This window comes from Dasypus novemcinctus, chromosome 1 (assembly GCF_030445035.2).
Source record: "Dasypus novemcinctus isolate mDasNov1 chromosome 1, mDasNov1.1.hap2, whole genome shotgun sequence".
Lineage (NCBI taxonomy): Eukaryota > Metazoa > Chordata > Mammalia > Cingulata > Dasypodidae > Dasypus > Dasypus novemcinctus.
This window is the reverse complement of record NC_080673.1, coordinates 42,041,378-42,067,911: the sequence shown is the minus strand read 5'-3', so window position 1 is coordinate 42,067,911 and position 26,534 is coordinate 42,041,378. Positions and strand designations below refer to the sequence as shown.

At 41.5% G+C, this 26,534-nt stretch overlaps 2 protein-coding genes across 7 annotated transcripts in view; one reads left to right on the top strand and one right to left on the bottom strand.

Moving 5' to 3' along the window:
• SH3D19 (SH3 domain containing 19) overlaps positions 1-26,534 on the bottom strand; it is a 313,873-nt gene that overhangs the window by 108,913 nt on the left and 178,426 nt on the right. The window contains exon 1 of one of the 6 annotated variants that reach the window (XM_071214442.1): positions 15,968-16,087. The exons of the other annotated variants lie outside the window; for them this stretch is intronic. The gene's annotated coding sequence lies outside the window, so the exon portion shown is untranslated. Of the gene's footprint in view, positions 1-15,967; positions 16,088-26,534 lie in introns of those variants that run through there. 6 annotated transcript variants of the gene reach the window in all.
• Positions 19,022-23,704, top strand: PRSS48 (serine protease 48). The gene is made up of 6 exons (XM_058282321.2): positions 19,022-19,463; positions 19,605-19,643; positions 19,790-19,949; positions 21,373-21,647; positions 22,860-23,026; positions 23,240-23,704. The coding sequence occupies exons 1-6, from the start codon at positions 19,412-19,414 to the stop codon at positions 23,468-23,470; spliced, it is 924 nt and encodes a 307-aa protein (XP_058138304.1). The 5' UTR covers positions 19,022-19,411; the 3' UTR covers positions 23,471-23,704.

Sequence of the window (26,534 nt, the reverse complement as noted above, 5' to 3'; positions counted from 1 at the left end):
AGTCCACTTTGCAATGCTAAGGCTAGCGGCACCCAGAATCTATGTCTCTCTTTGTTACGTCATCTTGCTACATCAGCTCTCCATGTGTGCGGCGCGACTCCTGGGCAGCCTGCACTTTTTTCACGCTGGGCGGCTCTCCTTATGGGGCGCAATCCTTGTGTATGGGGCTCCCCTAGGCAGGGGACACTCCTGCGTAGCACGGCACTCCTTGCGTGTATCAGTGCTGCATAAGAGCCAGCTCATCACACGGGTCAGGAGGCCCTGGGTTTGAACCTTGTACCTCCCATGTAGTAGGTGGATGCCCTATCCATTGGGCCAAATCCGCTTCCCTGCTAAGTTCACTTTTAATAAAGATAATTAAAACACATAAATATTGGGGAGTGGGGAAGAACTATAAAATATATTCGCCAAATGCAGCTTATGTGTCCTTTCTCCAAACCAGACTTTCACATATCTTGTGAATGCCTGGCATTACCACCTAAGAATATTTCCATACCATTCCACACCCAGACTCATTGACACATGATGAAATAGGTTTGTTTGCATCACCCTTGGATTAACCCATGTACCACAGACAATTTAAAAATAGATCTGAGAAACAGACTGACTGCTTGGTCAGGGGACCCTTCTGGCAATACAGAGGTGAAATATAGGGCTTTTCTATTTTATCAGAAACCAAAGTAAAGTGCCATGTACTTTCTTCCCACAAAGCCATGGATGAACCAACTGCAGGCATGGGTGAGTGAAATCCTTCCCAGCCACCCTCTGGCTCAGCTTGCTCCTGGATAGACCACCTCTGACCCACCCCAACTCTGACCCAGAGAAAAAAGAATCATAAGTAACACTAAATAACTTAGATGCAAGTAGATTGGAGAATACTTTTGGAGTACAACATAATCTACTTTCAACATACTCATATCTATGATGAGAAATAGAAGCAAACGATTTCTAATGCATAGTGCATGTATAAAAGGTACAGAAGAACCTTAACATTCTTGACTGATACGTCAGGAAAATTTTAAGAATCTCCAAATCCTGAATAGCAAAAATACTAGGACAAATTTTGAGACCTTTCCCAAGTAACAATTTCACCCAGACCCCTGTATTTCCTGTACATATTTTATAGCATGAGTTAACTGCATTTTCAATTTTCACTAAAGTTTTATCAATCACTTGGACTGCTCTATCAGTCTTGCAACAGGAATAAAAAATTCCAGAATTGGTTGATAGGCAAATTACTTTCAAGACTTGGACTTACAGGGTTGCTAGTGAATAATCAAATGGTGAAGGTTAAATAAATGAATGCCCAAGAACTCCTAAAATATGGTATTACAAGGGAAAGTTTAGTTGTGACTAGGAAATCTTTGAAGTTGTCCCAGAATAGGTAGTATTTGACCTAAGTATAAATTTAGGTTGGTAAAATCTGAGTAGAGATGGGATGAAGGGCATCTAAGTTCAGGAGAACCATGTATACAAAAGGTGCAAAGAACTGAGGGTGGTGAGTAATCCAGTTATGGATAGAGCTCAAGGTGTGAGGAAAATATATTTAGAAATGCTATCATAAAGTTAATTCAAGATCATACAAGGGCAAGTCATGAATGCTATGCCTTAGTGTTTGTACTTTTCCGTAGGCCGTGGAGAAAGGTGAATCTGGAGGGGATGGCTGGGGAGGTGGAGAAGGGGACACTAGAAGCAGAGAGACCAGGCACAACAGTATAAACCAGGCTTAAAAACCTGACTCTTTAAGACAAGAGTAAGAAGAAATGAAAGTACGAGGGCTGACTGGAAAGAAAGATGTGAAAGTGACAGGATTAGGAAATGGACAAAACACTGAGGGAGGGAGCAGAAGGAACAATATGGTACACAGAATACACTACTGTTAACTGAGATTGGGAACAAAGCAAGATGAGGAAGCAAACTGAGGGAGAGGATGGGACTGTATGGTTTGGCATAATATATCAAGTTTGAGGCTTCTAAGTAAAAAACCACAAGGCAGTGTTTACTTGATACATTCAAGATGGCTGAACAAGTAGTCACATCTACCTCCTCTCTCTCTAAAAGTGAAGTGACAATAAAAAATATATAATACCTGAATGGAACCATAATAAAAATAAAAAACAAGACGACCAGACGTCCTAAGAAATTACAAATCTAGGTCCAAGATATTGGAGGCTAAGCATGGATTCCACTCCCCCCCCCCCCCCCCCCCCGGGGTCCCTCTGGGCTTTGGGCTATCATGAAGATAACTCATTAAAGAGCTGCATTCAGAATACCAGATCCAGGTACTCAAGAGCTGCGTAGCCCACCCAACAACCAATTACAAGAAAGGGTAGCCAAAGTTTCCCTTTGGAGCTAAAGGCAACCTTTTGTTCTCTGTGCAAAGTTAGGGATCTGCACAGGAAGGTTCCCAGCAGGGGATCTGGGGCTTGGGAGGAAAGAATTGAATTTAAGAAGATTAGGATTTGAGGTCATTTTAAATCCAGAAATAGTTGGGAGACAGGGAAAAAATACAGCTCCTAGAGGAAAAATAGGTACGGAAAAGCATTTCATCTCCAAATACATCTTATCCCTGGAATGACAACTTCCTAAAGTTGGCAATTTTGGGGTTCCAGCTTGCCCCTGTCCCTTACTGGGAAGCTCACCTATTGGCATGCTCCATTAATTCACCCATTGATCCATCAGTTATATCGTTCAGAGGAAAGGCTTTCTGGAGGAATAAACCCAATCTAATTGGTATCCTCAGTGATGAACAGCATACCATATTTCTAAAACAAGAAGAGCTGATCATGAAAAAGGAAAAACCAGAGAGAAAAAAACAATTCTTAGAATTAAATATGGGGAATCAGACTTGGCCCAATGCATAGGCCGTCTGCCTACGACATGGGAAGTCCAGGGTTCAAACTCTGGACCTCCTGAGCTATGTGATGAGCTGGCCCACGCACAGTGCTGTTGTGCACAAGGAGTGCCGTGCCACGCAGGGGTGTCCCCCGCGTAGGGGAGCCCCACACACAAGGAGTGCGCCCTGTGAGGAGAGCTGCCCAGCGAGAAAGAAAGTGCAGCCTGCCCAAGTATGGTGCCGCACACACGGAGAGCTGACACAACAACATGACATCAACAAGATGACCCAACAAAAAAGAAACAGAGATTCCCGGTGCCGCTGATAAGGATAGAAGTGATAGAAGTGGTCAAAGAAGAACACGCAGCAAATGGACACAGAGCAGACAACGGGGGGGGGGGGGGGGGGGGGGAATAAATAAATCTTAAAAAAAGAATTAAATATGATTGTCAATATAAAAGATTAAGCAAATAGGCTGAATAATAGAATAGACAAGGCTGAAAACTGAATTTACAACCTTAAAACAAAGTTGACGTAATTTTAAAGAACCCAAATCAAACAATAAAGAGAAAATATAAAAATAAAGAGCCATGGAAAATAGATTTAGGAGATTTGCATCATTCATATAATTATAATTAGCATTTCAGACAAAGAGGCTAGAGATCACAGAGAGGATAAGGTGCTCAAAGAAATGACGAAAGAAAAGTTATGAAAAGTAAATATTGTACCCTGATAACTTAGTAGTTCTTTGTTCAGAAGATCTATCCATTGGACTGCACTCTAAAATTCTGTCAGGAGAAAATCTCTCAAGGAGAAGGATGGACAGTGGAAAGATTAAAACAAAGGTGTTACGGATCTGTTCACCCTGTTACCATATCTATAGGTGGGTTGCTAGAAGAGAACTGATAAGCACAAGACGACTGCTGGAAACAGAAAACTGCAAATTAGGAGAATGTGTTACAGCGATCATGAAAAAAAAAAAATACATAGGAAAGTTCTGTTCACTAGGTACTCAATAAGTAAAAGATTCCCCATATGTGGCTTAACTGTTCAATCACCCTCAACATTGACTATCTATTACCAAAGCATGAGTAATATTCTCTACTCCAAAAAGCTGCTAAGAATCTGCAATGATGTACCACTTCACCTTCACCAGAATGGCCATAATAAAATGGCTAATAACAAGTGTTGAAAAGATATGGGTAAACCAGAACCCTCGTATACTGCCAGAGTCTGTAACATGGTATGGCTGCTTTGGAAAACAGTCTAGCAGTTCCTCAAAAGGTTAAACATCAAGTTCCTATATGATCTAGTAATTCCATTCCTAGGTCTATACACCAAAGAATGGAAAGCAGGGACTCAAACAGGTATTGTATGCCAATGTTCATAGCAGCATTATTCACAATAGCCAAAAGGAGGAAACAAACCAAATGTCTATCAACTGATGGGTAAAGTAGTATATCTATACAATGCAATATTACTTGGCAATAAAAAAAAATGAAGCACTGATACATGCTGCGACATGGATGAACCTTGAAAACATTATGCTATGTTGAAGAATCCAAAAGGCAGTATAACTGTACAGACTGTAGGACTTCATTTATCTGAAATGTCCAGAACAGGCAAATCTATAGAGACAGAAAGGAGAATACTGGTTGCCTGGGAGGAAGGGGATGAAGAGATACGGGGAGGGGAGATGGCAAAAGGGTATGGATTTGGTGTGTGTGGGGGGAGGTGTGATAAAAATGTTGTAAAATTTAATGTGGTAATGATTGCCCAACTATATGAATATACTAAAAAACTGTGTATACTTTAAACGGATGAATTATATTGATACGTGAATTATATCTCAATAAAGCCACCTCCCCAAAAAATGTTGCCAAGAAAGAGAACCCTGATTAAATGAGTCAGAGTAAATAGTGCTGAGATGTTAATTTTAACACTCCTAAAACCCCAAGAATGGGGGAGCTGATGTGGCTCAGTGGTTGAGTTGCTGCTTCCCATGTAAAAGGTCCTGGGTTCAAGCCCCAGTACCACCACAAAAAAAAACAAACCCAAGAATAGAACTAAGAAATAAATATATTTATAATTGATACAATTTGGTATGATATTCAGATTTTTAAAGTTCAAATTTCCGGGAAACGGACTATGGCCCAGTGGTTAGGGTGTCCGTCTACCACATGGGAGGTCCGCGGTTCAAACCCCGGGCGTCCTTGACCAGTGTGGAGCTGGCCCATGCGCAGTGCTGATGCGCGCAAGGAGTGCTGTGCCACATGGGGGTGTCCCCCGTGTAGGGGAGCCCCACGCGCAAGGAGTGCACCCGTAAGGAGAGCCGCCCAGCGCGAAAGAAAGTGCAGCCTGCCCAGGAATGGCGACGCCCACACTTCCCGTGCGGCTGATGACAACAGAAGCGGACAAAGAAACAAGATGCAGCAAAAAGACACAGAGAACACAACCAGGGGAGGGGAGGGGAATTAAATAAATAAATAAATCTTTTAAAAAAAAAAGTTCAAATTTCCAATTAACATTCTAGAATTGGATCTCTGGTTCTTTAAGAAATAGATATTAGGAATTTCACTTAACAGGCTCACCAACCAGATCTATGCCAAACTGAAATGTAATGGAAAGAACTAGAGCAGGCCATTTTACTGATTTCCATTCCATGTGTGTGGCATGTGCATTTACCATAACCTCACTGTCCTGCGATTATTTCCATTTCACAAATGCTCACAGAAGTACCTTGCTCTGGGTCATAAGACAAGAAGAGGGTCCATATTCAGGATGGTTTTCAGAAGAGCAGTCCTGATGTGTCTTTTTAAATAGATAGTGAAAGAAAGTAAAAGCATCACATTTCTATTAATAACACAGAGTTCAGCTTGTAAAAGGAGAAAACTGCAATGAAATGGAAAAGAGAAGGTGTATTTAGAAAAACAGGTTTTTTATGACTTTATATGATTCTTCATACTCTGGAGTGACAGCTGATTGAAAAAGTAATGATAATATTCCAAGGTATAAAGACTGGTATGAGGGCTTCAGGAATCAAGGGGATTGTATCTAATCAGGGCAATAAGATTCTAAACCTCTAAATATGATACATGGGAAATTAAAAAGATAAATGATCTTTCAATAAAATGTTAAAAGAAAATCTCCCAGGTATAGAAAAGAAGCTGAACCTAAGATCTGGCATTGATAGTACAAATAAATGTAGCTGTATGAATCAAAGGGGAAAAGAGAATAAGCAGAAGAAATTTCCCAATAACTTTAGGTGACAGACACGCTGTAAGTCCATGGACAAGCTGTAGAAAGATTTAGAGAGAATATACTTGGACTTCTCTTCCATTTTTCTAGAAACAAATGGCATAGGAAAGAGGATAAAGCTTCCAGTGATTCTCTTTTCTCATTTTTGATGATGCTAACCAACATAGGGCAATTAACACTGCAATTAAGAATCTGTATCCTTCCTGAGTAATCTGAGTTCAAACATTTATAAGAAAAACAATTTAATGTCTAGGTTGAGATGGTACTCTTGTATAATCAAACAAAAGACAGAAACTCCCTTTCTTAGATATAAGCTTAGTATATAGATATAGGCTAAGTAGCATAATTTAAGAATTACTGCTAAAAAGAAGACAAACCATGAAGAGATTTTCAAATACTTACTAAAACAAGAAGTGAACAAGGAGAATATCTCCAAATATCAGGACCTCTTCACAATGACTGAAAAACTCTGGATTTTGAAGCCTCCCTTGGAATTGAATTTCCAAAGTAGTACTTAACATTTAAGACATTAATAGGCATTGGTAAGGAGTCTGAACCATTCTGTGGCTTAAAAACATGGCTATTATCTGCTGAATGTAATAACTAGGGAGCAAAAGCTGATTTGACCTCTAAAGAATGATAGTATGCAATACATAGATAGTTTACTGTGATGGCTCAGAATGTTTACAGCTCCAGTAGAAAGAAACCGTTTAAGGGTTTTCTTGGGAAACGGACTTTGGCCCAGTGGTTAGGGCGTCCGTCTACCACATGGGAGGCCCGCGGTTCAAGCCCCGGGCCTCCTTGACCCGTGTGGAGCTGGCCCATGCGCAGTGCTGATGCGCGCAAGGAGTGCGGTGCCACACAGGGGTGTCCCCACGTAGGGGAGCCCCACGTGCAAGGAGTACACCTGTAAGGAGAGTCGCCCAGCGTGAAGGAGAGAGCAGCCTGCCCAGGAATGGCGCCGCCCACACTTCCCGTGCCGCTGACGACAACAGAAGCGGACAAAGAAACAAGAGACGCAGCAAAAAGACTCAGAAAACAGACAACCGGGGGAGGGGAGGGGAATTAAATAAATAAAAATAAATCTTTAAAAAAAAAAAAAAAGGGTTTTCTTTAGTTCAAAGACACCCAAAGGAAGATGCTAACACGAGTCCAGAATGTTTCCTTTTACAGTGAGGATCACAGTAATGACTTTTTTTTCCTTCATAATTTTTTTAATGAAGATTTTTAAAAATTTATCCGCCCGCCACCCCCACCCCCCCCACCCTGTTCCCTCGTTTTCTGCTCTCTGTGTCCATTTGCTGTGTGTTCTTCTGTGTCTGCTTGTATTCTCATTAGACGGCTCCGGGAACTGATCGAGGGACCTTCCTGAGTGGGAGAGAGGCGATTACTCTCTTGCACCACCTCAGCTCCCTGCTTTGTTACGTCTTTTTATTTTCTTTCCTCTGTGTCTCTTCTCCTGTCATCTTGCTGTGCCAGCTTTGGCCAGCACTCCTGCGTGGGGCAGCTTTCCCGTGCTGGGTGGCATTCCCACACAGGGAGGCAATCCTGTGCAGGGCAGCATTCCCGCATAGGCTGGCATTCTGTGTGGGCCAGCTTGCTCTCACCAGGAGACCCTGGGCATTGAACCCTGGACCTCTTATATGGTGGACGAGAACCCAAATGGTTGAGCCACATCCATTTCCCCAGAATTGTTCTTTAAATAAGAAAAAACATTAATGATTATTAAATCTGAGAACTGGCTTCGGCTTCTGCCGCTGCCTCTGCTATCACACCCACCACTGCCACAGCCGCGGGTGGCTTGTAGCTCTAAACTGGCATCATTGACTTGGACAAATATGTGGAGACAGTATAGTGGTTATGCAAGTCACTGCCCAAGCACGACCTAAAGCGGCTACGTGGCTGTGTTTGTGACCTGGAGGACCGGGGAAACAGGATGTGTTTGCTTTTTTTTCCCCCTCTTTTAAAGTAAATTAGAAGAGACTACACTGAAATACTCCTTCTTTTTGTTATTCTGTGGGCATGATGGGCTGCAACTGTCTCGAGTTATGTACACCTGTCCAACTGTAAACTTCATTGCCCTTTGTTGGATATTTTAAATGAATATAAAATAAACTGGTATAATGGGGGGAAAAAAACCCTTAGAATAAAATCCAAAGTTTATTTTTAGAAGGCTTGACTATACCATATCATAGTCAGAGACTACAAAGCACATATGTCAAGTGAAATGTATATTCTGAAAGAACCCAAGATGCCACGCAGACTCAAACAGGTATTTGTACACTAATGTTCACGGCAGCATTATTAACAATAGCCAAAAGGTAGAAGCAACCCAACTGTCCACCGACAGAAGAATATATAAACAAAATGTGGTATATCCACGCAATGGAATATTATTCAGCTGTAAAAAGGAGTGAAATTCTGATAAATGCTGTAATATGGATGAACCTTTAAGACATCACCTTGAGTGAAATGTCAGACATTAAAAGACAGATCCTTTGTGATTTCACTTATATAGAAACCTAGAATATGCACATTCATAAAGACAGTCAATTACAGGTTACCAGGGACCAGAGGGGAAGGGGATGGCATTGCTCATTGAGTTCAGAGTTTCTATTTGAGGTGATAAAAATTGGGATAATGAATGTTGGTGACGGTAGTACAACACTGAATGTAATTAATACCGTGTAACTGTACACTTGAAAGAGATTTAAATGGGAAATTTTGAGTTGTATATATGCTACTACAATAAAAAGTTTTTTAAAGAATGATGTGAATGTACTTCAGAACCATGGTAGTGTCTCAGCTGTAGCAGCCCATTTAAAATAATCTGTATAGAAAAGGTGTTTCCAATATTGAATTGAAATGTTAAACAAGGGTCAATGAGTGTGGCTGTCTCTAAAACACAGCCTTACAGCTAAACATGAGCAATCTCTGTTGTGTAGAATTCAAATAAAAACAAGAATTAAATTGCTAAAGAGCTTTATCACTGTTGATTTTTCTGCCATAAAGTCTTTAACATCACTAATATATTAATACTAATCTGTTCAAATATTGATTAAAGAGTGCACCCAAACTTGTTTCCCTATTAGTTTTTTCCCTAAAAAACAAACTAATAGCAAATTGGCAAGATTCAAAAATGAATGCTCTAATTCAGGAAAAGGGACAATGTCAAGTATTTTCAGGAGAAATTGCCCAGGGCTCTTCTAGATATTCCTATGAGAAGTATACCTGTTTCCTATAAAAGATTATAGAAGTTCCTCATTTTTTCTAGCTGAAAAATCATCTAATTTCACATTCAATTAGATGGATTTGCTCTGGTCCAGTGTAGGATGTCTTAGTTTACTGGGGCTGCCATAACGAGTACAACAGACTAAGTGGCTAAAACAACAGGAATTTATGATCTCAGAGTTCTAGAGGCTAGAAGTCTGAAATTAAGGTGTTAAGACTTCCCCTGAAGTCTGCAGCATTCTGGAAGTGGCTTGCTGACAATCCATGGTTTGTGTCATAACTCAATTTCTGCCTCTCTTTCATGGCTATGTTCTCTCTCTTTCTGTCTGGGTACAATTTTCTCTATTTACAAGCACACCAATCATATTGGATTAAAGCCTACCCTAATCAATTTGTCCTCTTCTTAACTAATAGAATCTTCAAAGATCCTATTTCCAAATAGGATCATACTCATGGGACTGGGGTTTAGGAATTGAGCATGTCTTGTAGGGACACAATTCAATTCATAACACAGGGTTATAAGTCTTTCACTGGAACTTGACCCCATCCTCATTTCCCAAACACTTTAAAGATTTCATCTCAGTTAACTGGAGAAAGGAACAATAAGGAGAAAGATTGGAAAGATACATGACTTCACAGCCCTCTTGGGGACAAAAAAAATGTAAAGCTTAAAATATAAGATATTAACCCTTGGTGGCATTTGTTTTGGTAGACAATTTTTTTAAGGGATTTTTTTTAAAGGAAATTTTCTACCTCAGATTACAGCTGAAATAAAATTATGAAGGCAAATACCCTAACATCTTGTAAAAATTGAATATGAAAACGAAAATCCATTCTAAGTTATTCATCTAGAAGGCTACTAATGACATTTCTATTTCTCTGAGGTTCAGGCATTTGGGGAAAAAATTTTGAGTTAAGGTTGTGATCTATGCTCTCAATATGTGAGGTATACAAAATGATTAAATTATATTTTTGGCTTATCAAATTAACAAGATCTTCTTTTTAATGATTGTGCTCAATGATGGTACAGGTAGTAGAGAAAAACGACATCCTTATATACCTTTAGTAGGAACTTGTATTTCCTGAAGAGCAATTTGGGCCTTTCTGAAGAGCAGTTTATGACCTGCTCTAAAAATTCAAAAATTCTAAAAATCTATCTTCAGGAAACAGAAGAGTGAAGGAAATTTTCCATAAAGATATTTATCATGCTGTTCTTTGTAAGAGTAAATCTAGATGGCCAACAATAAGAGAAATGACGAAACAAAACTTGATGTATTCATTATTTTGTATAAATTATGCAGTTACCATATTTAACATTCATTTAATGTCAAACACTTCTTCACAGGAACCTTTTGAAGAAAGTTCTCTCACTTACTGGTCCCATTTTACTGATGGAAAGAAGTTCAGTAACTAGTCCAAGGTCACAGAGCTAGGACATGATGGTGCTAGGATTCCAAACTAGCACTTTACAACGTGATACTGGATTCTGTTCTAAATTTCTTTCTTTCAAAGACTTTCGTTTCAATATTCACAAGCAACATTGATTTCTGGTTTTCTTTTAAGGGAAATTCCTTTCCCAGGTTTCAACAGGAAATTCCTTTTCCTGGTTTATGAGGTTATTTTCACCTCATAAACAGTAATTTGATAACTTTCTTTCAATTGTTCTATGCTCTAAAACTGTTTAAAATAGCACTGCAATGATCTATTTCTTAAAGGTTTAGTAGAATTTCCTTGAAAACATGGGAGAGAAGGGGCAGGGTAGCTCCTTGACAATTTTCTCTACTTCATCAGTAACAACTGTTCTTTTAGATTCACTATGTCTTCTGGGGTCAGCTATGGTTACATTTCTATTTCATTTAAAAAAAAATTTAACAGCTTTATTGAGGTATAACCTGTTTGAAAGGTAGAGTTTGGTGATTTTTAGTAACTTTAGAGCATTGTTCAACCATCACCACAATCCAGCTTTGGAACATTCCCATTACTTAAAATGATCCCTTGTGCCCGTTAGCAGTCAATTTCATTGCCACAGCCAGTCCCTCCACTGTGTTTTAGCAGAAAGGCTCTATATCCTTAATGCATATTAATAGATACACTTGTTTTATATAGAAAAGATGAGATAGTAGAGTGAAATCTAAGATATACTGCATATAGTGTGACTACATTATATAAAAACAACAAAGATTATTTACTTTTAAAAAAATTAATGAGGTGCTGTGCATAAGCAGTGTAATTTTCTTACAGCTCATTAAAGCTACTAGGTACTTCTAGAAAAAAAATCAAATAGTATGCTTGTTCTCATTTCCCTTTGTTCAGCACTGAGACTTCCATAAACATGTATTCTTATCAGCCCCATTGGCAGCAAGCAATAGGAATTAAAATAAGATCCCAACAAACACCACTCTGCCTTCAGACATATCAGAAATTGCCTTTTTTGTTTGTTTAACTTCATGTTAACCATCTTTCCTAACCATAAGATAGTTTAAAATGGTTTATTTTTTCTTCTTTCTTACGTTCTTCTTTCTATTTTCTCTAATGAGAGTGTGGAAAAGTCTAGCTGTTAATGAATTAAACAAAGTGTTTTACCCATAATATTCAGCAAATTAATGCTTAGAATTAAACACAGCTGACTAGAAGACCAGCCAATATTTTTTTTATTTAGCACTGAATAGAGATTCCTCTAATTAGGAAGCACTAGCATCACCTGACTTCTGATCCTTGCTTCAAAGTTCTTCCACACAACAGGGAACATTAAGGATAAGGATTAAACTTAATTTAAAAAGAAAATATTTTTACATGTTCAAACATGTATAATATAGTCAGAAGCATTTCAGATCTAAGATTAGGAAAAATTGCTTTTGGCATCAAAAATTTCTTCCAATTATAAAGGTCAACAGAAAACAGACTTGTGGAAAAGTGGAAAGAGTGCTGACTGTGGATCTCCAGACCTGGGTTCCAATCTCAGGTCTGCCAACCACTTGGTGGGTGTCCATCTTTTTCCTCCCCTTTTCTCTCTCTCCCTTTTCCATGCCTGACAGACCCCTGCAAAAACAAAACAAAATGCAACAACACGCAAATAAAACACTTCAGTGGAAACATACACCCAAGATTTTTTTTTAAAGATTTATTTATTTATTCATCCCCCCCCCCCAGTTGTCTGCACTCTGTGTCCATTCGCTGTGTTCTTCTATGACCGCGTCTATCCTTATCAGTGGCACCCAGAATCTGTTTTCTTTTTTTGGGTCATCTTGCTGCGTCAGCTCTCCATGTGTGCGGCACCATTCCTGGGCAGGCTGCACTTTTTTCGTGCTGGGCAGCTCTCACGGGGCACACTCCTTGTGCATGGGGCTCCCAGACGTGGGGGACACCCCTGCGTGGCATGGCACTCCTTGTGCGCATCAGCGCTGTGCATGGGCCAGCTCCACACACGTCAAGGAGGCCTGGGGTTTGAACCTTAGACCTCCCATGTGGTAGGCGGACGCCCTATCCATTGGGCCAAGTCCGCTTCCTAATACCCAAGATTTTTAAGTGAGTTTATACTGATTTAATTTTTTTTCATTTGGGAACTAACGCAACTAAATTATGTTGCTCCCTTGTCAACTCAATATCCTTGTTGGCCATCTGGTACTGTTCCATCATCTTCTTCTCAAAGATATAAAGTGAGCATCAAAAACACTTAAGTGCATATTGCAAGACTGTTTTGAGTTTTAAACAGATGTGTAGTTACATGAATGCCCAACTATAAAGTACTCAAGGGTGTGTAATTACTGTGCTGACAAGTACAAGTTCAAAATAAAGATATCCTATATACACAGTCTGTACACACACATCCCTAAGTATATATTCATTATAGCCTATAAAAGTCACCGTATTTTAAAATATCTTCTTATAGTTTCATACCTAAGATTTGTTTTCAAACGTTTCTCTGAAAAAAAAAAAGTATGTCATCAAATCATTATAAGAGATGGACTTTTAACTGGGGAAGAGCATAAATATAAGATTCTACATAAAATAAACATAAGAAAAAGCACTACCAAAATGTACTATTGTATCAAATATGTATTAATCCCAAAAAGGCCAAAGTTTAAAGATCAGAAAACCTGATTACTGATATAAAATCTCTTTCCAATTTAGTCGCCAGAATTAAACTCACATAAGATCTGAAACCATTTCCTTAAAAGAGCTCACAAAAAAACTTGAAATCTTTGCAAACTTGCAAATAAATAAAGATTTGAAACAGTATTTTCAGGAACAAAAGAAAAGAAATAAGGTCTGCCTTCTCTTATTTGAACACATCATGTCGAAGCAAGTACACAAATATATTGCATTATATAACAGCAAAAAATAAAGAAAACTCAAATGTCCATCAACACGGGCACACTTTTAAAGTTATGTGACTTCTTTAATGTAGAATATTATGCAGCTGGTTTGTTTGTTTTTTTAAAAAAAGCAGTCAGGTTATTATGTACTAACACAGAAGGACTCTGGGTGGAAAAAATGAAGTTGCATATAGAATGACATATAGATATTTTCATTTTTCCTGTGAATAAATATATCTGTATATATATATTTATATATAGGTGGGGGGTGGAGTGAGAAATCTGGAATGATGCACACAAAATAATCCATAAGAACAATAAGTGAAGAGGGAGGAAACTTTCTTTTTACTTAATATACTTCTCTGTTTTGATCTGCTTTCAGGGCTAAATGATATTTCCACCCAATCTCGGACTCCCATGGTCTTCCCTAGCCTTGTTTGTTATCACCAATAACAGCAACCCTTCTGTGATCTCAGTTTTAAGCATCCCACCTTCCCTACCTATTTATTATTTTTCTTACTCCTTATAGGCAAGTATACCAACTCCAATGTTTCAAACTCATTAGGACTTAACAATCCACTGATTTTACCTTTAGTTGCTTTCTCTGTCTACTCATTTCTTTCTCCCCTCACTTTCAGCTTAAGTTCCTGGTCAATCATTGTCATCACTCTCTTGCCCTCGCCCCCTTCATTACACTCACCCCGGGAAATCCCAACCCTAATTGCAGCCAACCCTGTGCCTTTTCCATGCCTCCATCCATGGGGCTGAACATTACAACTATGCCGGTCGACTTTAAATTCAAGTTTGACTTATATCTGTTCTGCCCAGCAGTTACCCTCTATTTCTTGAGTCCATTCATCTCCCGAACTCTAGATGACTGTTTCATTCCTCCTCCTTAAACCTTAAACCTCCAACACCTCCACTCCCAAACTCACTCTCAATGGATGATTTGTTTTCTCTTCCACTGAGGAAGCAGAAACATTCAGCAGGGAACTTCCTACCCACGGGCATCTGGGCCCACATACTTGCCTCCACCGCCCGTCATATAAAAGCCCTATCTGTACTCCAACCCAAGCATCCTTACAGCCGAGGTGGTGAGGCAGATTCAGTCTCCAGCCTGCTAAAGGACACTGCTTCAGCTCTTCTCCCACTTTCTCTCCTGCATGATCAATTTCCCCCTCGTTTGTGAAATTCCATGAGCACACAAACATGCGATAACTTCTCCCATCTTAAAACAGAACAACAAAATTGCCCTTCCTATGTCTTCTGCCAGCTGCCTCACTGCTTCCCTTCACAGCAAAACTACTTAAAAGAATTGTCTGTATTTGCTAACTCCAATTCCTCCCCTCTTATATTCTCTTGAACCCTTTCCACAATGCTGATTCCTCTGGTCAGTTCTCAGTGGTCTGTAGCATTTAACAGTCCAACACTCCATCCTCTTTCAAACACATTCTCTACTTGTCTTCTAGGACACCACTCTCAGTTCTTTGCCTGCCTCACTGCAGTTGCTTTTCAGACTCTTACTGGTTTCCTTTTAGCTCTTCTAAATATTGATGGGTCCCTAGATTTCACAGTGGGCTCTCGTTATACTCACTCCCTAGGTGACCTCATTTCATCTCATGGATTTAAATATTATCACATGCTGATGGCACCCTAACCTCGCCCCTCAGCTTGAATCAAACTTCTCAATTCCAGATTCACATATTCAACTGATAAAGACACCTCCTGTTGGACAGCTAACAAGCATCTCAAACTTAACATGCCTACAAATATATTTCTGATCCCAATCACCACCACTAAACCTGCTCTGCCTCAGTGTTCCCTCACACCTAAATGGTAATTCCATTCTTCCATTTGCACAGGTCAAAAAATCTTGGCATCATCCTTGAGACTTCTTTTTCTTTCATACCTCACATCCAATCCATCAGCAAATCCTATTGGTTCTACCTTCAAAATGTAACCAGAATCTGACAACTTCTCCCTACTTCTGCCTCCACATCTCTGGTTCAAAGTCACCATCACCTCCTGCCCAAATTATTGCAATAGTTTCCTGCCTGCCTTCCCTCCTTTAATTCTTGATCATTCCCAACCCAGGAGCCAGTGTGATCTATTTGAAACTTTAAGTCATATCAAAATCCTCCCATTTTATTAAGAATAAAAGCCAAAGTCCTCACACAGCCTACAAGGGCCTACAGGATCTGGTACCTTTCCCTACCTGACTTCATATCCTACCTCTAGAGCCCTTTGCACACACTCTGTTCTAGCCACAATGTTTCTGAAATGCTCCCCCACACACACACTCCTCCTCCTTGGCCTTTATACTTACTGTTCTCTGTGCTCAGACCCTGTGGCAGTTTGAAGCTTTTGTAGAGCCCAGAAAATCATGTCTTTAGGGCTAGTCCAGCTCTGTGCCAGTAAACTTATTGCAATGGGGACTTTTGTTAAATTACTTCAGTTAATGGCCTTTGATTAGATTATATGACCCAGGGTGAGCTTAATCCTCTTACCAGAGTCCTTCAAAAATGGAGGAATAAAAAGCCACAGGTACAGAAAAAAGCGGCAGGGACAGAGAGGAACCCAGAAACCAGAAGCTGGAATCATCAGAACACAGAAGCTGAGAGGAAGCCACTTCAGTCAGAAGCTGAAAGCAACAAAGACAGGGGAGAGAACAGCATCCACCATGAACCTGATTGCCCACAGATGCAGCTCGGGGAGAAAACATCTGATGATGCCTTGATTTGGAAATCTTCATAGCCTCAGTACTCTAAGCTTTTTTTTTTTTAATCCCCCTGCCCCGAATGCTACCTGCTTGTCTGTCTGCTCATCTTCTTTAGGAGGCACTGCGAACCAAACCTGGGACCTTCCATGTGGAAGGCGGGTGCCCAACCGCTCGAGTCAGAGTCACATCTGCTCCCTGCTCACTGTGCCTGTTTGTCTTCTTTAGGAGGCCCTGGGGACTGAATGCAGGTCTGGTATATTGCCTTGGCAGCATTTAGCAAACTAAAAAAGACCCGCCTTCCCTCAATTACCCACCTGGCTCATGTTCTCTCTCTTTAGGGTCTTTGCTCAGAAATCACCTCAGTGATGCCTTTCCTGACCACCCTATTTAAAAGTAATGCCTCACCCCAAGCATCCCCATCCTCAGCTAAGCACGAGTAGTGACTGGACCTGCAGCTATACTACAAACTCCAGGAAGGCAGGGCTTTTTCTCTGTTGTTTACACCCCTATTTCCTGCATCTTGAACAGTACCTGGCATGGGTACTATTCAATAGTTGCTGAGTAAATGAATGGTGTCTCCTGGACTTGGGAAGCTGTTGTGGAATAGAGAGAAAGATTACCGAACAATGAATGAGGAGATCTGGGTTTGAATCTGATTACTAGATTAGATAGAAGCAACCCCCAACTTTGCTCTGCACGGTATCACACAATTAGTATAGTTACTTAACCCCCAAGGGCCTCTGTTTCTTCATCTAAAAAATCAGAATGAAAACATGCTGCCCTCAAGGGGTCACTGTGAGGATGAAAATGTTAGCCATATGTAAAACTGTCAAGCTTTTATAGCACATCACATATGTTAAACTACTTAAACTCAATCTAACATTTCCACATGATAGTTTATTCATATAAGGTTTATTTCCTTTGTAAACCAAAATGACAACTTGGATTATAACAAAGGGTTTAACCACACTCTCCCCTCCAGGGTTTATAATTGTCTATTATATTGTAAATTGTACCCACTAGTAACCTATACACACTAACTTATGAGCATTATGGCCAAAATGATCTCTGCTTTCCCTTCTAGGTCCTCATCCATTCCCTTCTATGTATGGAAGGGTAAGACTAAATATCTTGAGGACGTAAATAATGCTTTACTTTTATTTGCTCTAACCTTCCTGCAGGCTTTCCTGCAGCCCACAACCAGGCAAAGCTGAGACAGGTTCCCAGAAAGGCAGAAATACAGGCCAGGTACCTTAGTTTACATAAAATTTGAACAGTCCAAATGGAGTCTAAAGAATATGAACCTCACTCACCAGAGCACAGCTGGAAAGAATGGTATTTTAAAGAGGAAAAAGATATCATCTCTACGTTCAACTTGTTTCATGACCTTAGTTTACATAAAATTTGAACAGTCCAAATGGAGTCTAAAGAATATGAACCTCACTCACCAGAGCACAGCTGGGAAGAATGGTATTTTAAAGGTATCATCTCTACGTTCAACTTGTTTCATGTTATAAGAAATATAAATACTTCTGAACGCTTCAAAAAATGGCTTAATCAGGATCCAAAATGAAGGCATCAGTATTTACTGTGAGACAATATTAAAAAAAAAAAACAGGAATACCAGGAATGTTTCTCAGTCCCTTAAAAATTAGGTTAGCCAATTTGCTTTTCACAAGATTGTGACTAACTCTTTGAATTTATTGCCATGGGGAGGAAACGTATCTCCTGACTAAAGAGTATGCTTCCTATTATAAGACAATGTGAACTATTTTAATAGCTCATTGTAGTCCTTTTTTTTTTTTGCCTCAGCCTCTAGAAAGCTTCAAGTTAAATGAATGGACTCTTAATTGCAATAGTTTTAATAATCCCATCCTTGATTTTTGGATATATAATCTCCCTTTTTTCCTACAGGCCTTCTAACCTCAGTCTTTTATTTTATCCATAGTGCTCCCCTGTACCAAGCACTGGGTGTGGAATATTAAATAATCTCAATAACTGTTTCATTATCATCATGTTCTTAAAAATAGCAACCAGCATTTACTCAGCACTTTTGTTACCCATCTTGTCTAAATTCAAAGGTTCTCAAACTATTTGAGGAGGGCTGAGAGTGAAGGCTAAGCCGCCTGAGGCACACAGACAAAGATCTGTCAATCAGCTTTCACAGCCTTCTGCCCTGTTTGTTCTTTTAAATGAACAGGATATAAACCATCAATAAAAACTCTCCTGACTCATTTCCTTATTCTGCCTTTCTCCAACAACTAGACTGTCAACCCCTTCCCAGCAGCTCCACGATTCACGCTTCTCTATAAAGCCTGCTCCCCACTTAGTGCAACGACTTGTTCACAACCAACATCCCCAAAAATATTTGCTGGCTAAGGAAGGCAACGAACAGATAATAACAAGTAGAGATTGAAGCAAAAAGGGAAAGACAGAAGCAGAAACCGAGTCAGGAATGGCTTATTTCCTCTTTTTAAATTTTCTCCTGCTTGTCTCGTAACTTCTCTGAAATTCCATCGGGTCTGCGGAGACCTCTGTGACCCAAGCTCAAGGTGTGCCTGGGGTTGGTTCACCCTCGGCCAGGCTGGAACAGATGAGAGCGCCTGGTGCCGATCCCGGACACTCAGCAGAACGGGCAAGTGGGAGGGAGAAAGCCTGTGAGCCTGGACACATCCGGGCCACCCGGGGCCGGGCGAGCCTGCTCCTTCCTCCACCCTCCCAGCCTGTCCTCATCCCCGACCCCAGACAGGCGCCTCGGACACCCCCGACGGCAGGAGGCGCCTCAGACGCCCCGGTCTCCCCCACCCCAGACAGGCGCCTCAGACACCCTGGTCTCCCCCGACGGCAGGAGGCGCCTCTGACACACGCTTCTCCCCCTGGTCTGTTCTAGGCTGCTGAAGTCTGGTCACTTCAGCATTCGCCAGGACCAGCCGTGGAGGCTGCAGCGGGGGAAGGAGTGAAGCACAGGATTCACCTGGGAGCAGCCAGCCCTCTCCCCTCTCTGGGAGGCCCAGTCCAGGAAGCAGAAGTGCCGATCCTGAGGGCAGAAACATGGGCCCTGCTGGCCAGGCCTTCCTGCTTTCCCTGCTGCTGGGGCTCTCAGGTCAGCCCCCGGCTTGGGACGAGGAGAGGGGGTTCCCGGCCCAGGAAAGGCTGCTGTGCCGGGCATGGGGTGTGCCCCCCTCCCCCCAGCACCAAGAGCCCGTCGTGGCTGCCTCCCACGGTCCCCCTTCTCTCTTCCCAGGTGCAAATGAGGAGGAACCAGACAATCTCTTGACGTCAAGTAAGACTGCTGGGCGGGCCAAGGGAGGAGGATCTGTGCCAAGGAAGAGAAAGGACACCGGTTTGGGATGCCAGAGCAGAGGAGGGAGGGGGCGGAAGGGCCGAGCCCTGGGGCGGGTCCCACAGGCCTGTCTCCTCTCTTACCAGTCTGTGGGCGGCCCGCGGTCACATCCGGCATCGCCTCCGGCAGGGAGGCCAACGTGGGGCAGTGGCCCTGGCAAGTCAGCATCCGCCAGGGCTTGCTCCACGTCTGCGCAGGCGCCCTCATCTCAGATCAGTGGGTGCTGACGGCGGCAAGCTGCTTCCAGTGAGTGCCTTGCTTGCTGGGGGGGACATCCATCAGGGACGCGGGTGACAGAATTCCTAGGCTGAGGTGAGGGAGGAGTACTTCCACTGCCCAATACAGCACGCCTTAGAAGTGGGTCCCAGTATTTCCTGCCCTAGCTCTTACTTCAATGCAACTACTCTCAAACTTCAGGCTTCTTCCAATTTGAAAATCACCTCAATTGAAATGAATACCGAAAACAGTGACCCCATCCCCATCTAACCTCTATTCCAGGGAGGACCCCTCCTTCTACAGCATGTCCATAACTTCACAGCACTCTTCAGATGCTCAGTCCTGAGCCTGCTTCACTCTCTTTAGGTGAACTCACTCACTCTTGCAGCTTAAAATGTCATATTTTTGCTGATAACAACCAATGTTTATCTCTAGCTGTATATGCTAGTCCTTATGCACTTCCATTTGGATGCCTCATTGGCATCTCAAAGGTAATGCTGCCAAAACAGAACTTCAATTTTACCACCACCACTAACCCCACTACTCTAAACCTAGACTCTCTGTCTTCCCCATCTCACTCAAGAACATAACCAGATGCTCAAGCCAGAAATATGATGCCTCCCCTTCCCTCACCCTCCACATCCAAAGCATATACCAATCTTGTCAGTTCTACTATAAAATTATGCTTTGACCCTAGTGTGGATGTCCCAGACCACTGCAAGAGCATAACAGCTTTTGCTACTTTTACACTGGTTCCTCTAGCCCATCTGCCACCCAACAAATTAGAAACAATAACAAAAAAACCCCACAGAGAATGAGATTATGTCACTCGCTCTTTTAACCCTTCCAGTGGTTACCCAGGCACCTAGAACAACATCACTGTGGCACATATGACATGAATTATCAGGCATCTGCTCTCTTTTCAACCTCATCCCATGCTACTTCAGCTTTTCTTTCAGTTCTTAGGAACTATCAAGCTCTTTCTCACTCTCTGGTGATATGCTATTCTCACTTTTAAGAGGTTTCTCCTTAATAGCTCTTTGCACAGCTGACTCCTGTCTTGCAGGACTGAGTTGAAAAGTCACCTCTTCAGTGACACCTTCTCTGATCACCCAGTCTAAAGAGTCTTCCCCCTCCCTTAGTCTCTACTTTAAAATCCTATTTATTTTCTTCATACTATTTATAATTTAAAATTTTGTTCCTTTGTTTGGTGTTGGTCTCTCTCCTCACTCTCCAACACATACACACAACCTGTAAGACCATAAGCCCTATGAGGCCAAGGTCAAGTCTATCTTGGTCTCCACGTGTCCTCAGGAGATGTTCAATAAGTGTTGAACAAATGCTTATTAAGAGCTAGATGAAAGATGCAGACTCCAGAACTCTGGGCTCTGCGGGGACACTCCAAGGCAGAGTCCTAAGAAACACATGACACCTGTTCTGCTTCTCTTCTTAGGTCTAAAGACGTCAGAAAATATGATGTATCGGTGGGGTCACTTCAGGTCATTAGTCGTCCACACTTCAAACTGACTTTAATACCTGTGTCCAGGGTTATTTCCTACCCTGGCTTACAGGGAAACATAGCCAACAACATCGCTGTGGTAGAACTGGCCTACCCAGTTTCCTTCAGCCCTGTCATCCTGCCCATCTGCCTCCCCTCATCTGCAGACCAGCTGAAGAATGCAACCTCCTGCTGGGTGACCGGATGGGGTTATTCTAGGAGATACCCAAGTAAGGATAAGTAGATTTTCTGAGCTCAATTTCCTTAAATAACATTCTCTCTCCACTATTCTCTATCCCATCCCCTGCACCAGATATATTGCTCCAGGCAATCTGTAGGTACTGTACACCTCAAATTCTCCTTGTTCCTGTACCTTCCCTTTGACTCCTTCATATTTCTGACGTAATCTCTTTGTTTATTTATACCTGCTTTTGCTCCTGTTTAGCAATCGTGCTAAGACATTAAAAATGATAGGAGGGAAGTGGATTTGGTTCAACAGATAGAGTATCTGCCTACCACATGGGAGGTCCAGGGTTCAAACCCCAGGCCTCCAGACCCGTGTGGTAAGCTGGCCCATGCGCAGTGCTGATGCGTGCAAGGAATGCCATGCCACACAGGGGTGTTCCCCGCATAGGGGAGCCCCATGCACAAGGAGTGAGCCCCGTAGGGAGAGCCGCCCAACACGAAAAAAGTGCAGCCTGCCCAGGAGTGGCGTTGCACACATGGAGAGCTGACGCAGCAACAAAAAAGGACAGATTCCTGGTGCCACTGACAAGAATACAAGTGGACATAGAAGAACACAAAGCAAATGGACACAGAGAGCAGACAACTGGGGGGGGGAGATGGGGTGGGAAATAAATAGAAAATAAATCTTAAAAAAAAAAAAAAGATGAAAAGGCCAGAGTGATAAACTTAGAGAGGATAGTTCTGTGCAGTCTGGGAAGGAACATACTTCACCCTTCACATCAGAGTGGAGTGTGTGTGGTAGGTGGTGGTAGGCAGGTGAGTTCAGAAAAGTAAGGCCACGTCATAGAAGTCCCCAAGTCAGACTATGAACATTAAGTTCGTTTCTGTGTAGACAGCCTCAGTTTTTCTCAGCATATTAGATCTACTCTTTATTTCTATGTGAGAAGAAAACTAAATCCTAAAGCCAGACTAATTCTACTTCATTCATTGTTTTGGGCTTCACAGAATCACAAGATTTTTCTGTTAGTAATTTGTACCATTTGAGTAAGAGGGACTGCCTTCAGTTTTGTTCAGAGTCATGGAGCTCAGTCTTTAGGCTATTTCACAAACCCAAAATCGGAATGTTGTCTAACACGGAGGCAGAATATTTGAAACCAGGGTGATCCCTGGAAATCAGAAGCATAAAATCTGTATCCCTAGCTGAAATCTGTTTCCTAATTCTTCAAGATAGCTTTTGACCTCTTTTGACCCTACAGGTGTCAAGCCATCTTATATAATGAAGGAGCTGAGAGTGCCCCTCATTGATCTCCAGACATGCAATGACTACTATCAGAATGAAGTCCGGCCTTATGGAATCAAGTCCATCATCAATGAAAATATGATCTGCTCCAAGGTTCCAGTGGAGCAGATGGATCCATGTATCGTAAGAATCCATCCCTAAGGTGCCTTTCAGAGCCCTTTCCCTCCCCAGCGCTCCTTCCCCATGCCTCATATCCTTGGAGATAACCTGGTGTACTCAGAGCCACCTGGACAGGCCCTAATTCCAAACATCCTAGATAAACTCTTGGAGAGTTAGTTAGCACCTTTCCTTTGTCCTGCAAACCACCTAACCAACTCTCCTCTCTCTCTCTTGCAGGGCAGTAAAGGAGATCCCCTGGTGTGTACAGTTGAGGATTTCTGGGTCCTGGCAGGAGTGGTGATGGCGGACTCAAACTGCGTTCAAACCAATGAGCCTAGACTATATACAAACATCAGTTTCTACAAATCCTGGATTGAGAAATCAGCCATCTCTGCTACCGCCAGTCTGGGCCTCTCTAGGCTTCTTCCAGTTATGTTTCTGCCTTTGATATTACTGGGGTCACCCTAACAGGCTGAGGTACATGCATCCAGGGTGAAGTGACAATTGAGAATGGGGGAGAAGGGGGAAATCCTTAGGAGGTGAGGATTTTGAAGAGAGATTTTGAAGATTCAGCAAGACAGATGTTGTCTGCTTTTTCTAGGCAAGGCCCTCATAAGCCTATTCTGTTTGTTACTTCCCCCTGGGTCCAGGTCAAAATGGAAAGCAAGATCACCAACGTGAATAAAGTCTGGCTGATTCTAACTATTAGCTCTCACCTTCATTTTGATGACACTGGAAACAGGGCCTGGGGAAATACAGAACCAAGGAACTTTGGGGATAGAAGGGACTCTTTAGAAATCACCTGGCCCAATCAAACTCTACATTCTATAGAAGAAGAATTTGGAGACCAGAGAAGTTAACTAGTTGCCCTGTGCCCCTGGACAGTGAAAGTCATGCAACCTAGACAGAAAGAGCCAGGCAACTTGGAACTAGACTGGGTTCTGAAAATTAGAAAGTTTCAGGAGAAGCAGACCTGGGCCAGAGGAGCTCAGGGTGGTATATTAGCCATCTATTGCTGTGAAACAGATTACCCCAAACTTTAGTGCTGAAAACAACAGACATTTATTATCTCACAGTTTCAGGAATCCGGGAGTGGCTTAGCTGGGTAGTTCTAGATGAGTTTTTCACAAGGTTGTGCACAGGGTGTCAGCCACATCCACAAGCATCTCAAGGCTCTAATGGGGAAGGACCTGCTTCTAAGCTCACCCACAAGTGCCTCTACACAGGGCTGCCTAATGATATGGCATCTGGTTTCCCCAGAGTGAGCGATCCAAGACAGAGAGAGAAAGAGAGCACCTGAGACAGAAGCCACAGTCTTTTTATAACCTGATCTCAAAATGACAACTTATCACTTCTGTCATATTCTAGTCTTTAGAAGTGAGTCACCAGGATTAGTCTACCTTCAAGGGGAGGGAATTATTTAAGGGTGTGAATACCAGTAGGCAAGGGTGCTGGGGGACCACCTCAGAGGCTGCCTTCCACAGGTGGAGTGATGGGAGGCTCTTGACTGAGGGGCTGGGAAGCTGCAGCTGAACATGTTTGGTTGTCATGGATTTTTAAAAATGGATGGCAGAAGGAAATTGTACAATGTGAAGAAGGATTCTTTCTGCATCTTCCATTAACCCCGCCCACTGAAAACACTTCATAGTTGTGCTCATAGGTTGTTTAGAATTAGGGAATGGTGTTCATTAGAGATTTCCAACCCATAACATACTGTGACCAGAGAGCAGCCTAACAGCATGTCTCATAAGAGAAGTGTATCTTAATCCTTTTCCTGGGCCTCTAGTACACAAAGAGCAGTTAAGAACATGGAATCTGACACTGGTCAGAGCTATGTTAAGTTGTAGATTTCAGAAAATACGGATTAAAATAACAAGAGGATGTTTTTATTATTTGACATACAGTAGTAAAAATAATTGAAGAGTTTTGGCAAGACAGTGGAGTGAACAGTAAAGTGAATGCCCTTTCCCCAAATTTCATTAAATACCAGAAAATCTTTGCTAGAAAATGGAAATTTTTACTATTGGTAGCAAAGATGAGATAATTAAATAATGAGTAAAGAAAATCTGGGCCATTAAAAAAAAGGTTTTCCATACATATGAGGAACATAGTAAAAACTTTGGAAAAAAGTTATTCCCCAAATGCAAAACTTATAAAAAGCAGGGTTCAAAGAATGATTAAGATTTATTCTCAAAGAGACACAAGAAAATACTGCTCATCTTAATAAGATCTTGTCAGGATTCTTTTTTCTTTAGATGACAACATTGTAGAATTGTGAGCAAGGTATTATTGCTATTATGGAAAACTGCGTCAGGAAAAGAGAAGAAAATATGTAAATATGTACAGTAAGAAAATAAGTAACAATGATAAAAGAATGAGAGAAGATGATGAATCTAGATACTGGAGCCAAAAAATGGAACATGGAGATAGAATAAGGTTTCAGAATCATAAAAACAATTAGAAGCACTGACAAGCCATCTGAACCAACTCCCAGATCAAGGCAAAAACTTGCTTTTTAATAGATCCACTAGATGAACATTACATTTCTTAATATACAAGCACTGGAAAAGTAACTGTTCATTGTTAAGAGTGGGAACCATTTTTACTACACAGCGCCATCCCAACTCCTGCCAGCTCGAATCCTCTAAAACTTAAAAGTACACACATAATGTGACATCTCCATTTGGACATCTAACAAGCATCTCAACCTTAAAATATCTACAAATATATTTCTGATGAAAGAATCCAAAATATGTCAGTAAATACATGCCTCTTGAATTTTTTGGTAATAAGCTAACTTGAAGACTTGGGCATAATCTCAAGGCAACATGTCAGAAATTAGATCAAACCTAAGACGGCTTAAACCTAATCAACAGGGTTAAGGGCTGACTGAAGGAAAATCGTGTTGAGATGGGGGATGGTCAGCATGGAGCCTAAGAAGGGAGAAGTCAGATAACTATGTGTGTTCATTAGACCCTAGGCTGTCAAGGGAGAGAGACCTTGCATCTGATCAATGCAAACTTCAATTTACTTAGAAAAATACATCTGTTATGAAGAAGTGCTTTTTCATTTTTTTGTGAAGAAGGGATATTTCATTCTAGTAAGTGAAAACTTTTGGAGATTAGCTACCTCCATTTGTTCTGGTCCTAAGCTTCTTATAAACCACAACCTATGGGCTTTCCTGATCCTATTAAGAAGGGATGATAATTCCAAGCATTAGAAACAAATAACAATCATTACAAATCAACATTTTGGTTCATAAAGAAGTCTCTTAAAATTTATTGAATCAGTCTTTTGAATTTGATCTATGCTAGGTGCTCTGAAAACTCCCGATTTCCAGAAGCTAAAATGCTCAGGGCCCAGATCCTGACCGCTGTGAATTGAGCCAAGTCAGGCTGCCTGTGAAAGAACAGCCTAAGTTGTCTGTCTGTGTGACATGACACCTTTATCTCTTATCTAACTATGGCAAGAACTTATATTTATTCTATGCCTCCTATGTATTCGGAACTGTATTAGTCAGGGTTTCTTAGGG